At 40.5% G+C, this 18,245-nt stretch overlaps 1 protein-coding gene across 1 annotated transcript in view; it reads left to right on the top strand.

Annotated features, from left to right (window-relative positions):
* The window catches only part of TSHZ3 (teashirt zinc finger homeobox 3), a 63,665-nt gene extending 45,835 nt beyond the window's left edge, over positions 1-17,830 (top strand). Inside the window, exon 2 of the mRNA XM_041459005.1 lies at positions 13,036-17,830. Coding sequence (XP_041314939.1) covers positions 13,036-16,235 — 3,200 coding nt within the window. The 3' untranslated portion in view covers positions 16,236-17,830. The remainder of the gene's footprint in view (positions 1-13,035) is intronic.
* Positions 17,831-18,245: the final 415 nt, after the last annotated feature.

Raw genomic sequence — 18,245 nt, 5'->3', positions numbered from 1 at the left:
GAACCTGGAGGTGCTGGATTGGAAATGAGTGGAAGGCTTTCCGTGGACATTGACAGAGCAGAGAGGGGCTGGACCCTAGGCACAAGGAAAAACCATTTCCCAGTGCCTGCTGGTGGTGTCTGAGTGCAGCTGGCCAGGCACGCTGGCAGTTTGGGAAGGGAGGCAGGAATCTCTGTTGGCAGCTTGGACTGGGTTCAGGTGTGTCCAGTGCCCAGCATGGCACAGGGACCGGGGTTTGCCAAGCTGGCAGGGGCAGGGCAGGGCCAAAGAGCTGTCTCTACCTTCCTCAGGTCTGAGAGGGCAGGACAGGAGGCCTGGCTGGTGCCTTCCCAGCTTTCCAGCACTGCAGGGTGTGCATGGCTGGTGTGAATGACACCCCTGACACACTGAACTGATCTCACACATGTGCTGGGTTAGTGCAGAACTCACCCTTGGCCTTGGCTGAAGAGGGAGTGACAAGTGGTGCCCCTTACCTGTATGGTCTGAGTCAGGACAGAACCTCACCCAGACCCTGAGCTTTCTGCCAGCTTAGTTCTACTTAGTGGTGTTTTTGTTTGAAAATCTGTAGTTCTTCAGAAGCATTGGGAGGATTGGAAATCTGTTCCCATTTTTACAAACTGAGTTTATGTATGTGTGTGCAACAAAAGTGGTGGAAAAACCATAAATTGATCCTGCAAGTCGTGATCGGGGCTTATTTTCCTTCTTTTTCTTCTAAGCCCAGATGAATTCCTCCTGAAAGGCAGCTCATGCATCCTCTCTGTCCATTTTTATGCATGCTTACTGTTTTACACATCAAACAGGGTTATGTGTGCTTTTTTAGTAACGCCTGCTGAAGCATGGAAAGGATCAACATTTCATTTTCATTACATTTCATTTATTTCTCTATTTTGGAGGAAGGGTTCCATGAAGTATAAGACAGACATAACTAAAATAAGTTTCTCCAGCAGGTGAAAGGCATTGGTAGCTAATGTGTCTCCTCCTAAAGCAGCTGAATTGCAAGTCACAATCAGACATTTAGAAAAAAATGTCTGCTTGATAATGTCCTTTGCCATGACAAAGTACAGTCACAGGAGTAGTAAAAGGCTAAAAGAATGGCCAGACAAAGGCAGATCATCAGTTTGCCTTTAGTTTGAGACTCCTGCAAAGCTGTTACTTGAAAATACCTACGTCGAATACAGGAACACAGAGATTGCCATCTTACATGTATATTTAGTCTTTGGTTATATTATTTCAAATGTTATGTAGCTATAATAGCATGAAATAGAAACCTCTACCCGATACAGAGAGAGATATTACATCATTGCTGTTACAATGCTCTGCTGCAAAAGGACTTTTAAAGGATTTCTAATGATAATGAAAATATTCTGATACAGCATTAAGGATTTCACTACTGAAATGTGTTTAATGTAAATATGCTGTCAGATACCCTTCAAGTAATTGACAAGAGCAGATGATTAGCAGTGTTCTCAATAGTGTTTTTGCATAATCTTACATTTTGACAGAACTCTTCAGCTGCTTTTTATTGTCAGTGCTCTGCAATCAGTAATACTTTTTCCTTGACATTTACTTTGTCATTATAAATCTTGTAAGTGGTCATTTAACTTGTTCAGTATGCATGTAAGAATATCATTACTAACACGTTTGAAAAACGTCTTCCTGTTGAGGAACTATTGTGAAAGTAAACTTAAAAAACCCTAAATGAAGTAGGTTGATGAGTGAAATAAATACCTGTCTGAGCATTTTCATGCACATTTCAAGGATGACTTTAAAATCTCTCTCTCACTGAGCATTCACTCTTTTAAGTCATCGAATTCAATGTGCTTCTTGGATTTTTAATCTCTTTTTTATTTTAATACTATTGTTCAGTTATGATCATTTACATCTGACTGACCGAAATGAAACTCTTATGATCCATAAGCATTCATAATTACATACTGCATGTAACATTAATAGTCAATATAATAAACCTTCATCTTTATTGAAGCATCTCTTGTTTCTACAGCAGTTCTTTAATCTATCTCAATAGATTTCTAGTGTACAGCTCATATAGATTTGGTCAGTGACAAGGGTTAGAGTAGTCTTGTAGAACATTTACTTGTAGCTGTGAAAAGCCCACATTCATCAGAGGATTAGGTCGATCAGATTGTACCAGGATCAATGGAAGGACTGTGTGATCCCTCTTAGGCTGTAATGTGTTCACCTTCTTTGGAGAGAATTCACATACACACACATTTCTCTGTCTTAAAGCCATTTATCTCAGAATGTCAAATTGCAATAATTAACCATTATTGATCTTAAATTCAATTAACTTCATTAACACAGGTCATGATGAGGGTGCTGGTAAGGGAAAGGCTCTTGACAAGTGTCTTTTCTTATATGACATTGAATGTTCACAATCATGGCTATAAACTATTCATACTGTGCCACAGGAACATCTTTTAAAAATGACAGGAGTTTGGTTGGTGGCTCTGAAGCGACATTTTAATCCCCTCCCCCTCGTCTCCTAGTTCTCAGGGTTTTCCAGCAAATTTTCTATTCAGGAATCAGTGAACCATTTGTTTCTAGCACATTATCTTAGTGTGGTATTATAGCAAACCCCACCTATTCAAATACCCTTCTGTTCAATAGGTACTGGTAGATAGAGACTCATTTACAGCAGTGTACATTAGTATAGTTAGCAAATGAGTGAAATGAATATTCAGTGCTTCTTTTTGCTTCACATACAAAAAAAAAAAAAAAAAGCTGGGGCCATCTTGTAGAGGTAATCCTGAGAATCTCTGCTTGTTTCAAGTCCTAAGATTCATATTGCAGTCAATAGTTGTTTTTCTTAAATGAGGGCTGAATAGCAACTGTGAAAGGACACAAAGCTTTGTTGGCCCACACTGAGCTCCTTTCTTAATAGAGGAACTTCATTATAAGCACAAGTTCACAATAGCTGAAATTGTGATTGAAATCATTTGGATTTCTACTATACCATTCATACAGATGTATAGAGTTTATTGTAAAGAGGCACTGCAGCCAAAATAGCTATTGAAGCTACTGTAGAAAGGGCTTCAATGGGAGATGCAAGTTTGCAACAAAATGAAGGATCAGCCTGAAGGTCTTTTGGTACATTTTGAATGTCTTAAGTAGGCATGATTATTTACAAATAAATCACCAAGTAGAATGACTCACTGTAATGTACTGAAGCGTTTCAGGTGAAAACTTGATTTTTAAAAATTTCGCAGCAAAGGTGGCAGCTCCAGAGATGTGTGTGTATGATTAGTACAGCTAAACACAAATACAGCAACAGATTCTAGTTACTGTACAACTTGTAAGATGTGGACAAATTAGGAGCAACCAAATATGTGGGAAGATTACAGAAATTAAGGTGCAAGATTTTTTCTTGGTGTAAAAAATGACTAAACCATCATCAGAATACTGAGAAATGTGCATGAAGAGAAATGACAGCATCAGTTTTGTTCAGAAACAGATTTCTGTGACAATTAAATGGTCATTTTATCACTGCATTTGCTATTTCCACTCCACTATACAAAGCATTTACTGAGAAAAGGCAGGGCAGAAGCAGAATGGTTTGATTACTGCATTTGAAGAAACTGAAGTTCCCTTACAACATCTGTTTGCTCAGTGAAGGATTATAATAATTACGAGCTATTAGAGCCATATTGAGAACTTCTATGCTCATGGCTGCTTATCCCAGAGTTGGCTGTGAATCTTGCATTAGTTTGTGGAATGCCCTGTGTGCTTTTCAGTGATTAAAAGATGCCACCCAAATGTCTGGTATCAAGCAGAGATTGTGTCACTCTGTATTTTGGTACCAATTCATACAGAGAATTTGGCTTCATCTTGCCAGGATGTTGACAGTGACTTTTAACTAAAAAAGAAAACAACCCCCAAAACAAACTTTTTTTTTTTTTTTTTTTCTTGGAACATTCTGGTAAATATTTTTGTCCATTTGAGGAAATAGTAATTCTCTGCTTAGAAAAATTCTACAGAATCCAAAGAACAATTAGGGTCAAGTGTAACACAAAGCTTTTTTCCCTGCTGCTGAACTCGTATTTTACTGACTCCCACTGTCATGTCTGCTTGCATGGAGTGGGACCCTCTAGCAAATCTGTAGTACTTTTCACCAAGCAACTGCCTTGGAAACCAAGGAAAAGCCACTTTTGTCTAACTTAAGAGTGGATCACATTTATTCACGTTGAATAATTTATACAGCAAATATAGATGGGGTTTTTTCCTGTTAGTAATGCTCTTGGTCATTGATCTTGTGATGTTTATGTGAAATTTTTGAAGCTCTGGGGCTGCCTGTGAGCTGATACTTCACCAGTCTGTGCCTGGTTCCCCAGTCCTTAGTAGTGTTTCCCCTTTGAGGCTGGGTAGCTGACCCTTAACTGCCCCATGGACAGTGAGGAACTTCATGCTCCTTGGCATGGTGCTCATTTGTAACTTGGGTGCAGCTGGAGGAAGAGAAGCCTTTCCTGGGGAAGGTGAATGGGTGGGGAGGGGAGGAAGAGTGGGGTACTACAGGGATATTGATGGAATGGGATCATGAGACCCTGGACTGAATCAAACTGAGGAGCAGTTGAGAATTCCCATTGTGTTCTCCCAGTCTTTGTTGCTCATTTGCCTACTTGGTCTGGTTCTAGTGGTGCTTGTGAAAGGCTGGTTATGTGGTGGCAGGGAGACCAAGAAGGTTTTTTTCTCCTTTTTCAGCAGAATCAGCCAGAAATTCCAGGCATATACCCAGAGGAGCTGTTCAAATCTCTATTCCCCCAGAGTGCAAAGGGGAAAGGAGATAGATTCCACAAAATCCCATAGCAAGGAAGGTCCTTCTGTCATTGTGACAGTCCATAACCTTTCTCAGCCTTTCCACTGGATTCCTGTCAACCCTGCCTTGCTGCTGGTAACAGCTATGGGCACACACAGTGGAACATCAACGGTTCCCCAGCTGTGGTGCTTCAGGCAGCCAGTTACTGTAGTGTGTGTGTGTGAGACTGCAAATTTAGGTCAAACCTCTTAAAACTTCCTGGCCAGAAAGGCTGTGTACTCTTGTTCTTGTAAAGTTTCTCAAAAGTACGTCATTCACTCCTGGCTGTACAAGAATGACACCTGAAGAAAGTCTCTAGAAATTGATATGATTTTGTTCATGAAGAGTAGCTTGGACCTTGGTTCTCAACCAAGGCTTTTTAATGTATGGATCCCTTTTTGTCAAAAAGCTCTTGTAGAAGGTGGCAGGTGAACTCTTCAAGTGAGACAGATTTCAGACTAATCCTTGTGTAACCCTACCCATAGAAGGGCACACTGCAGTGTGTTGGGATCAGTGCTTCTCTCCACATCAGAAAACAGTGGTGCTGGTTTCAAGGGTGAGTAATTTGAGCAGGTTTTAGAAAATCCTGCTGAGCACGTTGAATTCAGGGAGTTCAGGCCCCAGGGAGAAATCAAGGCAGGGTGCAGTTTTGGAGGAGGGAAGCATGATCCATCATGTTCCATCCCCAGCACAGGTGGGGCAGAGTGGGTGCCACAGTGTGAGTCCTGCTGTGTGCTGGGAGCAGAGAGCTCTTCACAGGAGAGTTGTGACAATACTCCAGAAACCTTCCCTATTTTCCCCACTGTGAAAAGAAGTTTGCTGGCAGCCTGAGGTTCAGCATTCACTGGATCCCAGCAGCTTGGCTCTGAGGAGATCTGTAACCACAGGCTCTGGGTTGTGCTGAGTACCTGCACCTGTGGGCATTTCACTGGGTGAAATAATTGTTTCAGCTGAAAACTGGCAATTATTTTCAATTATACATGTATATTGTACTCACATAAACACACTGTGAGGAAACATAGGGACAGAGCAAACCTAAATCATCTTCCCATGTTTTGTGTAAATAGCTGAATTATATATATTAACCTACAGGAGTAACAGGCTCCTTCACTTGTCTTCTTGTCTAGCACCAGACAATTAACTTTTAACTTCTTTCCAGGTTTTCAGCTGTAAACTGTGGATAAGAATGTTTCTTCCACAGGGCTGATGTGAAAAATAAAGCACTCATTGAAGCTCTTGAACACCTCAGTTAAATGATGCTGTCCAATGGTTCCAAGTTGTTTCTAAGCCATCATCTCATAGTAGGATATGCTGGTTTTTTAGATCTATATTTAGTGAAGGAGATAATACATAAATATGAGGTTTTCACTTGGTCATTTACGAAACATCTAAATAGTGTTTGGTTTCAGAAAAAAAGAATGCCTCCCTTATCAGATTTCATGGCAGTTTTTGACTGTTTTCTCTCTTCATTTGTGAGTGGTCTTTATGACACATTTCTTGTGGCTCTGTAAAGTCTAAAGTGAACTCAGAGAGACCTGAATCCTGTACTTCCTTTAAACTACCAAAACCCAGGGGAGTTTGGAATACAGTGACCTGAGGAAAAGGTGTCTGACGTAAAATTACAGCGTGCTTAGGTAGCCCACACTGTAATAACACATAAACTAATTCCTTACACATAAACTAATTCCTTGTTATCATCTCTTTACTGTGTGTCCTTCTCCATGTAATTCTCAACTCTTAGCACTTACAGTTGATTTGGCCTCTCTGAAGTCTTTCCAAATGTAATACCAGTCCAGGATGCTGAATCAGAGCAGCTGGCTAGCTTCCTCTGGCCTATTTCTGAGCTCTCTGTGGCAGACAGCTGCAGTATTTTCATGGAGGAACAAACAAAGTACACTTCAAAGTTTTCAGTGCCTAATGACAGCCACCCGTTTGATTGGCATCCTATGTCACGTCCATCCACACCACTTCCCAGTGACTTAATCCTACACTCTCTATGGCATGAAAAGGCTGCAGATTTATCAACATACAAAAAAATCCAGCTAAACAAGCATTAATCATGCACATCACATCAAATTAACATGTTCAAAATTAATATTCTTGACCTTGCCAGTGGGCAGAACAATCCGTCTTGCAGTGGGCTCGCGCTCCGGTGCGAGGTACCAGGGACTTGAGCCGACGTGAGAGAGAAGTGCTGACCTCTTCACTTGGAAATAACATTTCTCTCCCATAATAGACAGTCTTGCCTCTATGAAACGGAACCTTTGACCTTTCTAACAGGAATAATGTCCCTGTCAAGGTGCTGGGTAATCAGTATTGCCATGCCCGTTTAGAGACTGTTGTCATTTGCCACTCTTGTAAGCAGGGCAGTCACTCCTGCCTCCCATCCTGACTGCCTAATGAGGAATATGTGAGCATCTCTGCCAAGGAGAGAAGTCTCAAATACAATTTCAGTTACATGGGAATTATCAGTTAGTCTCAGTATAGAAATAGCTCTTGTTGTGGGTGAAATGTTTGCCTTTCTTGCTGTGAGTGGAAGGCCTGTGGAGTGGGAGTTTTCTAACAGACTAATATAACTCTTTTATATGCCTTCATTTGCATCAGGTCTTTGATTGACTCCATCCACCGAGCTGCTTTTCTCTTGCCTCTGCTCATTAATTTTGTGAATAAGGTTCATTGGCACAGTCAGATCATCTCCATGCTGCTGTTTCTCTGTTGGCTTTCTCTGCACTGGCGTTGGGACTGAGCTGCCTCTTAACTTCCAATGGTCCCACCAAAACTGGGAACTCTGAGGTTTTTTCAAAGATTATTTAAATATTAAAAAAAAATTCTGTTAATTTCTCAGGTGGCTGGTGTCTGATTTAAAACAGAATGGGACAAGTATTTAGGAAAAGGCTGTGCACTGCCAGCAGCAGGGGCAGTGACAGGAGCCACCTCTTGTGCAGTGCCATGGAATAGGGAGTGAGGGTCAGAGTACAGAGGGACTTCCTCTGGCAGAATCCTACTCACTGCTCCACTTTATAACCTAATATGATCCTTTTCCTCTGTTTCTTTTTTACTGGGAATATAATATTGATCCTGTAAGCATTAGGAGCATTTCTGCTGTTATTTTTTATTCCAGTGTGAAATGTAGATGGGCTCAGGTTCTTTAAGGATTGAGAAGTTTCTTTTCCAAATGAACTCAAAATTAAATGGTTTGGAAGAAGACTCTTAGTATTAACTGATGATTTTGAATGATGCATAACAAAGATGATCTAATTTTTTTTTAATACAAAGCCATTTGGTTAAAGCAAAAATACTTCCAAGAAACTGAGTGGTTTTGATAAACTTTTGTCGCTGAGTGATTTTCATGTGAGAAGGATATTGGAATGTTTTGTTCCTTTTCAAGCAAACAGCATATATACTAGATTAAATATACCCCCAGTGAGCTAATTAAAACAAAAGAAAAAAAATTTGGCAAGAAAAAAACATAATTAAAACAAGAAATTTCAAAAGTATTGAAATGAAATATTTGGATGAAATATTTGGATACATCCAAGCCAAAATATATGGTTTCAGTTTTATTTTTCAGGAAATGAAGGAAAAAATGGTGCATATAATTGGGTTTTGGAGAACAGCAAAATACACCTTTAGTGTCGTGGTCTTGTATTTCCAAACAATCTCAAGGAGGTGTCTGTCCAACACTGTGGGGGTGTTGCCATGGAGGGGGTGACAAGCCTGGAGAAAAGGAGACTCAGGGGTGACCTTACCACTCTCTACAGCTCCTGAAAGGTGCCTGTGCTCAGCTGGGGTTGGGCTCTGTCTCCAGGCAGCAGCTGACAGAACCAGAGGGCACAGTCTCAAGCTGCACCAAGGGAAATATAGGTTGGATATCAGGAAAAAGTTTTTCACAGAAAGAGTGATAAAATTCTGGAATGGCTGCCCGGGGAGGTGGTGCAGTCACCATCCCTGGGTGTGTTTAACAAAGCCTGGATGTGGCACTGGGTGCTGGGGTTTAGTTGGGGTGCTGGTGCTGGGCTGGACCCTTAAGGTCTCTTCCGACCCAGTGATTCTGTGAATCGTGTGAATTCTGTGCCACGCACTCCGTGTTTCTGCTGCTTCTGCTGAGGAGCAGCTCTGGCAGTCGGGCTGGAGGTGGCAGCCGTGGTGCTGGAGAGCCCAGGACATCAGCAGGCACAGCTGCTCGGGCTCCCCGGGGGCTTCCTGTGCCTCTGGAGACACCGTGGGCTGCTGGTGCCTCTCTGCTCTCGTGCAGCAGGTCCCTGGTGCCTGTGCAGAGCCAGGTATATGAGTTTATTACTGTCTATGCAATATGTAGATCATTTTGGACAGTGATGGATCACAATTTATTTCCACTGGCAAAGAAATGATCCATAGCTCAGTTATGAAGGTAATTCCCTCTTGTGTGGAAATGAATTGCATTATACCACAGCTTACTGTTATATATTGGTATCAAATGTGTTAATTTCATTGTTACTGAGCACTTCAGTTAATAATTACAACAAATATTAATGAGGGAACTGTCTCTTCTCAACCTCTCTATGGCTGTACCTGCAAGGTGTTTCTGACCCCCTTTGATATCCTCTTCTCCAGAAACTTGAGTGCCATGCCAGGCAACAGCTTTCCACCTTTTGTGTCACAGTGACACCACTGCTCAATTTGCAGGCAATTTCCTGTGGGTTATGGTGCCCTGTGAGATGTATACTAAACACTTTTTTGAGAACTGTGATTTTTTTTGGTCCTTTTTCTCTGGAAAAACAAAATCCAGAACTGCCTAATTTCTTTCATTTCCACTTTTATTAACTTCTGCCACTAGAATTGCCTTTAAAGTTGTCTCTTTTCCCCTCAGACTTTGCTGTTGAGGCATTGAAGAACAGTTTTACAGATGCCCTGCTGTTCAAACATTTATTCTACACTTGAAAAATATCGAACTACGAGTCTTTTTTGTCTTTTTTTTTTTTTTTTTTTGCATGATAGAGTAATGGCTGAGTAAGGATGAGCTGGTGACAGTGCTTCTTATAAACAGTCTGTCCTCCAGGCAGTGAATCACAGTGGAAAACCCTTTTACCATCTCCTCCTGATTTTATTCTCTCCTTTCACAGTCTCTTCACTTTTCCTGTAGGTACTTCACCAAAAAAGAAACTTCTTTGCTGTGGGCCTCCTTGTCCTTATTTCTGGTGCAGTGAGGCTGTTACCTTCATCTGTGCTCATACTGACCATTTCTTGGCCCTGAGCAAGGTGTGGTGAGGCAGGGACCCTTCCACGAGACCAGGTTTCATCCCTTCTCTCCTCTGTGCAGGGGAAGGAGCAGAAGGAGCCCTGGGAACTGTCACTTTTTCGAAGCTGCAGATTGCTGGGTTAAATTCCACGCTGTCGTTTGTGCCTCATTTCCTGTATTTCTGGATCAAGACTGATGTCACAAGTTGGCTTCACAACTTGAGCTTAGGAAGGGGAACAGCTATAGAGGAGGCAGCTCCTGGTTAACACGCAAATATGCTTGATAGTTGGTGAAAAGGGCAAAGAAAGCATGAAAGGTAAATAGATTTACATTTAAATGAGCTGCATGCTGGAGGTTTTCCCTAATGTAAAAGTCACTCTCTAAAAAAGCTGTGAATGTGACAAGTCTTTCAGTTCAAACAAAATTCATAAGACTTCAGCAGTAAGAGAAATAAAAATGTAAAGAATAACACACTAATTAGGGAGTTGGTTCTGTGCCCTCTGGTTGTGTTGGTTGCGTCCGAGGAGGGCTTTCCATGGTGTGCAGGGATGGAGCCCTTGGGTTTGGAATGTGATGTGGTGGTGGGGATGGGTGGCACACACTCAGACAGGTGCTCAGCAGCCAGAGAAAACTACAGACAGGCGCACTCGGAGAGCCTTGCTGTGCCCCCCAGCCTGCAGGTGTCAGTGAGGTCTCTAGGCAGGTAGTGTGGTGATAACTTCGGGTGTTCTTTGCCGTGCAAAAAGGAAATTGTTATCCAGTTTCAAATCAGAGGCAAAGAAACAGGAGTTGCAAAAGAAAATCTGTTTCCACAAGGGTGGAATAGGAAGAGGGTATATTTGCTTCCAAATCAGAGCTTTCATGCCATGATTCCTTCCTTCCATAATTCCTTATTCAGTGGGATTTGGTGTGGTTGAGAGAGAGGCTGTTAACAATCAATTGTCTGCACATTATCAGTAGTTATCCAAAATTTTTCAGCTTCAGAGAGTAATTTGAACTGCTTTGGTCTCCTGTGCTAAAGTTCTGAAAATCCACCCTTTTCGATTCTACGTATTTGTTTTTGTTGCAAGTATTTGCAGGACAGAGCTGAACCTTATTTCAAGTTGTTGAGTCTTTGATATACATAAAATAATAATGCTTTTTTCCCCAAATATTTTGAAAAAGCATAAAATAGAGCAAAACAGTACAGCTCTATTTCATTAGAGTGGTGTACTTGTTTCCAAAGTCTGATCTTTGTACCAGCACATTTGAAGCATCATATGATAAATGTTTTTAACATTATTCTTTCAAACTCTGTGCTCCCAAATTTTGAAAACAGGGCCCTTGCTGCTTGAAATTTCTGCACTGAAATTATTTGAACCGAGATAATCGATCATTATTATCTGTTGCTCTTATGTGATATGTTTGTGCTTTCAAAGGTTTAACTTGTGTTCTGAGGATCACATTATAACTTTACATGCTTGGAGGAAGATTTGCTACCATTCATCCATGTGAAAGAACAGTAGTGAATATTTTGTATTACCTAACTGAACGAAGAAATACTCCATGTGAAACTAAAAGCCTGATTTCATTGTCACTTTAACAGTTGTTTTGTCTCTTGTGGTTTTCTGATAACATTTAAACATATTTTCCCTGAAAGAAGTTTGCAAGGTTTAGTACTGTGTGTGTGATACCTACTTTAGTGTTCTACATGTTTCAGTCTGTTGGTTAAAGTAGGGTTTTTTGGGGTGTAAATGGCTATCTTCTCTGCACTATTGCCTGAAGAAAGAAGCTATAGGTTGTTCAAGATACAAATGCCCTACATTTTCCAGATGTGTTGCAGAGAAGGTCAAATGTCAGGTATCTTTAACCACAGAGTTACTGAAAATGTGACTTTTTTCAGTTTATAATTATCTTTATGTGAGATTTTAAATTCTGAAGAGAGTCATATTCTTTTTTTGCTTTCCTGCAAATTAATGGATCATATAGAAATAGATAATTTTGATTAGTTAATGAGTCCTTTTTTAATGTTTCCTTAATTTTCTTGCATAAAGGAAAAACTTAGGTAGACTTAGTATATGTAAAAACAGAAGCACCATGGAAAAAAAAAAATTGTTTACTGTCAGTTGCCAACTGTCCTATTCAAGAGGAGTATCTTAGATTTACATCACCAGTTGCATTACTTGAGGGGGAAAAAAAGACAGGATCCCTGTTGGGTGTCCGTGTAGCTTATGCTGAGTAAATATTGACAAAGTAGTATAAAGAGCAAACACTTTGACATTTGTAAGGTCCACTGGAAGGTCTTGTATATATTTATACAGCAAGAATGAGTGCAGCATACCAATTTCATTGAACTAGCTCCTGACATAGTTCTGTATGGGCTTTCTTGTTGAGGAAGTTGTGTTTAAATGGGAATGGGACATTTGTTACACCCATAAAGAATATCCTCAAATTGCTTTGAATGAGTTGTTTCCAAAGGTTACATCACTTGCATTTAACCATCTCTTCTAAAATGTGACATGACTAATAATGATAAATTTAAAAAATCTGATTTGTAAAATTTATTTTAACTGGCAATTTTTTTACTTTGTAGAAATTCTTGATGTCTGTTGTGCTCTATATTTATTAAAGATCGAGTCTCAAAACTGTAATGAGCAAAAAATGCTTGCTTAATTTAAATTGTGAATCTGTCTGTTAAGAAATGCATTAGGGGTAGGAGAAGCATAAGACATATTAATTGACAGACAGGAACTGCTGTCTCTGAGGTTGATACAAGTAATTTATTACTTTAGAAATGAATGCCACCTCCAGAATGTGCTTCATTAATTTCAAATTTAGTTTTAATTTCAAGCTGTTGCCCCTTGAGAAGAATAAGGTGGCAAATTATGTTTGAAGAGCAGATTTTTTTTCTTGCTCTGAAGAAACACTAAATTTTAACTGTTTAATTTTACAAATAAGTACACTTCTTTGGCTAAAGCAAAAGTATGATGAGCAGAAACTAACTTGTATTTTCTTCTCTTCATAATAGCCTATGTTTCAGACGAACTAAAAGCAGCAGCGCTGGTGGAAGAAGATGTGGAACCTGATGAAAACGCAGTTGATGGGGAGCCTTCAGCAAAATATGCATGTCCAGAGAAAGACTTCAGTAAGAACTGCCAAAGCTACCAAAACTCTCCAGCAGCTGAGTTCTCTAGCCATGAAATGGACAGTGAGTCCCACATCAGTGAGACAAGTGACCGCATGGCAGACTTTGAGAGCAGCTCCATTAAAAATGAGGAAGAGAGCAAGGAGGTTTCCATACCACTGGAAGACTCCACGGTGTCTGATAGTTTAGAACAAATGAAGGCCGTGTATAATAACTTCCTCTCCAATTCCTACTGGTCCAATCTCAATCTGAACCTACACCAGCCAATTTCAGAAAAAAACAACGGCAGCAGCAGCAGTAGCAGCAGCAGCAGCAGCAGTTGTGGAAGTGGCAGCTTTGACTGGCACCAGACTGCGATGGCCAAAACACTGCAGCAGGTTTCTCAGAGCAGAATTCTGCCAGAACCAAGCCTTTTTAGCACAGTCCAGCTGTACAGACAGAGCAGTAAGCTCTATGGCTCTATATTCACTGGAGCCAGTAAATTCCGCTGTAAAGACTGCAGTGCTGCCTACGATACTTTAGTAGAATTAACAGTGCACATGAATGAAACAGGACATTATCGAGATGACAACCACGAAACAGATAACAATAACCCCAAAAGATGGTCCAAACCTCGCAAACGTTCTTTGCTTGAAATGGAAGGGAAAGAAGATGCCCAGAAAGTGCTAAAGTGTATGTACTGTGGTCATTCATTTGAATCTCTTCAGGATTTGAGTGTTCATATGATCAAAACAAAACACTACCAAAAAGTGCCTCTGAAGGAACCTGTTACACCTGTAGCAGCAAAAATTATCCCAGCTACTAGAAAGAAAGCATCGCTGGAGCTTGAACTTCCAAGTTCTCCAGACTCCACGGCTGGGACACCAAAAGCCACAATCTCAGATAGTAACGATGCACTTCAAAAGAATTCCAATCCCTACATTACGCCAAATAACCGCTACGGTCACCAGAACGGTGCCAGCTATGCCTGGCACTTTGAGGCGAGGAAATCTCAAATTCTGAAGTGCATGGAGTGTGGAAGTTCACATGACACCCTGCAGGAGCTCACAGCTCACATGATGGTGACGGGACATTTTATTAAAGTCACTAACTCTGCCATGAAAAAAGGGAAACCAATTATAGAAGCCCCAGCCACACCGACAATAACGTCATTAGTAGATGAGAAGGTCCAGTCTGTGCCACTAGCTGCCACCACCTTTACATCTCCTTCCAACACACCTTCTAGTGTTTCCCCTAAATTAAATGTTGAGATTAAAAAAGAAGTAGATAAGGAAAGAGTCATTGCTGATGACAAAATGAAAGACAAAGAGAAGTCAAGCGAGGATGAGGAGAAGTATGATATCTCCTCAAAATACCATTACTTGACTGAAAATGACCTAGAAGAGAGCCCTAAGGGGGGATTAGATATATTGAAGTCTTTAGAAAACACGGTTACATCAGCTATAAACAAAGCCCAGAATGGCACACCGAGCTGGGGTGGCTACCCCAGCATTCATGCTGCCTACCAGCTGCCTAATATGATGAAGCTGTCGTTGGGCTCATCTGGAAAGAGTACGCCCTTAAAACCTATGTTTGGAAACAATGAACTAGTGTCACCAACTAAAAACCAGCCCTTAGTGTCTCCACCCAGCAGTCAGACCTCACCTGTGCCAAAAACAAACTTTCATGCCATGGAAGAATTGGTAAAGAAGGTCACTGAGAAGGTGGCTAAAGTGGAGGAGAAGATGAAAGAGCCCGAAGGAAAGCTCTCTCCACTGAAGCGTGCAACGCCTTCGCCGTGCAGCAGTGAAGTCAGTGAACCCCTTAAGATGGAGCCCCCCAGTGATGGTGGCTTTAAAAGCCAGCAGAACAGCCCAGTTCCTCAGAGAGATGGTTGCAAAGACAGCCCAACTGTAGAACCTGTGGAAAACGGGAAAGAGCCTGTAAAATCCATTGTAGGTTCTTTAAGTAGCAGCACAGCCATCATCACTGACCACCCTCCTGAACAGCCATTTGTAAATCCATTAAGTGCACTGCAATCTGTCATGAACATTCACCTTGGCAAGGCAGCAAAGCCATCTTTGCCCGCTCTGGATCCAATGAGCATGCTTTTTAAAATGAGCAACAGTTTGGCAGAAAAGGCTGCAGTGGCCACCCCACCTCTACAGTCCAAAAAATCAGACCACTTAGACCGTTATTTTTATCATGTCAACAATGACCAACCCATAGATTTGACGAAAGGCAAGAGTGACAAAAGCTGCTCTTTGGGTTCAGCGCTTTTGTCATCCACATCGACATCTTCTGCATCTTCTTCATCTACAGTGACAACAGCAAAGACATCTGCAGTCGTGTCATTCATGTCAAACTCGCCGCTACGCGAGAATGCCTTGTCAGATATATCTGATATGCTGAAGAACCTGACAGAAAGTCACACATCAAAATCTTCCACACCTTCCAGCATATCTGAGAAATCTGACATTGATGGTACCACAATAGAGGAACCAGAAGAGAGTACACCAGCTCAGAAAAGGAAGGGACGTCAGTCTAACTGGAACCCTCAGCACTTGCTCATATTGCAGGCCCAGTTTGCAGCCAGCTTACGGCAGACTTCAGAGGGGAAATACATCATGTCAGACTTGAGCCCTCAAGAAAGAATGCACATTTCCAGGTTTACGGGACTCTCAATGACCACAATTAGCCACTGGCTGGCCAATGTGAAATACCAGCTCCGAAGGACGGGGGGAACTAAGTTCCTTAAAAATTTGGACACTGGGCACCCAGTGTTCTTTTGTAATGACTGTGCTTCACAGATCAGAACTCCTTCAACTTATATCAGTCATCTTGAATCTCATCTGGGTTTCAGGTTAAGAGACTTGTCCAAACTGTCCAGTGAACAGATTAACAATCAGATAGCACAAGCAAAGTCACCGTCTGAAAAACTGGTGACGTCCTCTCCAGAGGAAGATATCGGAACTTCTTATCAGTGCAAACTTTGTAACAGGACTTTTGCAAGCAAGCATGCTGTTAAACTTCATCTTAGTAAAACACATGGGAAGTCACCAGAGGATCATCTTCTGTACGTTTCGGAGTTAGAGAAGCAGTAGCATTTGCTTTTGATTAAAATAACTGTAATTTGCTTTGAGGAAAACTGTCAAAGACGCCTTAAAGCTACTGTTTAGTTCTTGGCACATGTTCCTATTTTAACTCCAGAGTCGCTCTGGGCTGAACTGTTTTGTATAACTGTACAGTGTTTAAATAGAGGTGCATAATCAGCTGTTGTTACTGGTAAAATATGAAGGTTAAAATGCAGTGGTAAGTGTTTGGAACTTTGTGTAAATTGGATTTAGTTGCTGTGCATCCCTCTGATGCATCAAGCTGCATGCATTAACAGACAGTTTAATTAAGCATTTATAACTAATTCTGGTGCACTTTTTCATGTGACCTAAGTGTGCTGGTATTTCTCACCCTATAATCTTTAGCCCTCTGAGTACTTTGAAGCACTTTTGCATTAATTTGGTAAAAATGTAAGGATATGCTTTTTTTTTAGACCCTTACTAGCTTAGTTCTGATTACTAATATGAACCTCCATTTATGCAGAGGTGTCTCACACCTTGAAATTTAAAAATATAATTTTCACATTGAAACATAGATGTATATATTGTATAGATTTCAAAATCTCTTATGAAAAATGTGATTGTGGTTAATGCCATTTTCTTTTTTTTCAGCATTTTTAGCAGCAGCAGCGGGGTTTGTACCTGATAAGACCCAGGTATAAACTGTACCTATATATAGTGTATATTTCATTTTTTTTTAGATCTAATGGTTTTTCCTTTAACAATCAAACATTGTAAATTATGTGATAAAAGATACCACAGATAACATTTATAAAGTATTCAGAAACATTATTCTTAAAGCAAAGTATGTTTTGCTTTGTTTTGCTATACAGTACATCTATATTAAGAGAGGTTCATGTTTAAATTATACATATTTATTAGTGTTGCAATCATTTGTTTGGTTTTTTTGCTTTTGTTTTTGTTTTTTTTTTTTAAACTGTCTGAAGAAACAGAAGCCACGGACTGCATTCCTGGCATACATTCTAACTGTTTTGCACAACATGACTTTTAAAGGTATTTATTAGTAAAAAAAATAAAAATAAAATAAAAAGAGAAAATTCAAAATAAACTCAGTGCTCAAAGGGTTAAATCTATTTGAAAAACTTGTACTGTATTTCCTAAACATTGATAAAGCCTTTAAAATGTTTGTACTGTAATACTTTGCTTAAAAAAGTTATGAGGCATTCTGTGATATAACCTCTTTTACTTATTTATAAGCGCTCTTGGTTGTTATTTCCTATTGTAGAATGCCTTTTTATTTCAATTGGTAACTTTCTGTTTTGTTCTGCCTAATTATTCTCCCAAGATTCCATACTGCAGCTTTATCTTTAGGCATATGAAAGGTAACCCGTGGTTACCAGCACACTAAGTGATTCTGTTCGTCTCCATTTTTGGCAGTTAATTTGCAGAAGTAACTGACAGCTGACACCATATGAGAATCTATGTATAAAATATTGGCATGTAAACAGCACAGACACTGTAATGCACTCTGTGCCCTGTTTTGTTGTTGACAATGAAGCACCATTATATGACTCTTCATATAACCTTTTTTTCTACAGCAGCATTAAAATTGTCTTTTTGCTATAATTTTGTGTTGCGTTCACAATTATGTCTGAAATGTGCTACGACTAACGAGCACATTAAAATTAAATTGTATGCTATCTGTTTATGACTGAAGCTTGAGTAGGTTTCTTCATCTGCCAGGTGCTGGCAGTCAAAAGCTGCACATAAATCACTGGAGTTTTAGTGAACTTTAGCATTTAAAGAGCAGGGTAGCACTTATTCAAAGGCTGCATTAACAGAGTTTTTTCCCCCAGAAGAGATAAATGAGCGTTATAACTCCCTTTTAAGCATCAGGTGAGGCTGGCTGTGGAGAGGGGGGTTAGCAGCAGTGCGTGGCAAAGCAAATAGGTGTTTTGCTGTGAGTTCAGACCAAGGCAGGCACCACTGCTCTCCTGCCTTCCTCCTGAATGCATTGAGCAGAGTCTGCACCCGAGGGTG

Source organism: Pyrgilauda ruficollis, unplaced genomic scaffold (assembly GCF_017590135.1).
Source record: "Pyrgilauda ruficollis isolate IOZ18807 unplaced genomic scaffold, ASM1759013v1 scaffold13, whole genome shotgun sequence".
NCBI lineage: Eukaryota > Metazoa > Chordata > Aves > Passeriformes > Passeridae > Pyrgilauda > Pyrgilauda ruficollis.
The sequence above is the reverse complement of the archived record's forward strand: the minus strand, read 5'-3'. Positions and strand labels throughout refer to the sequence as shown.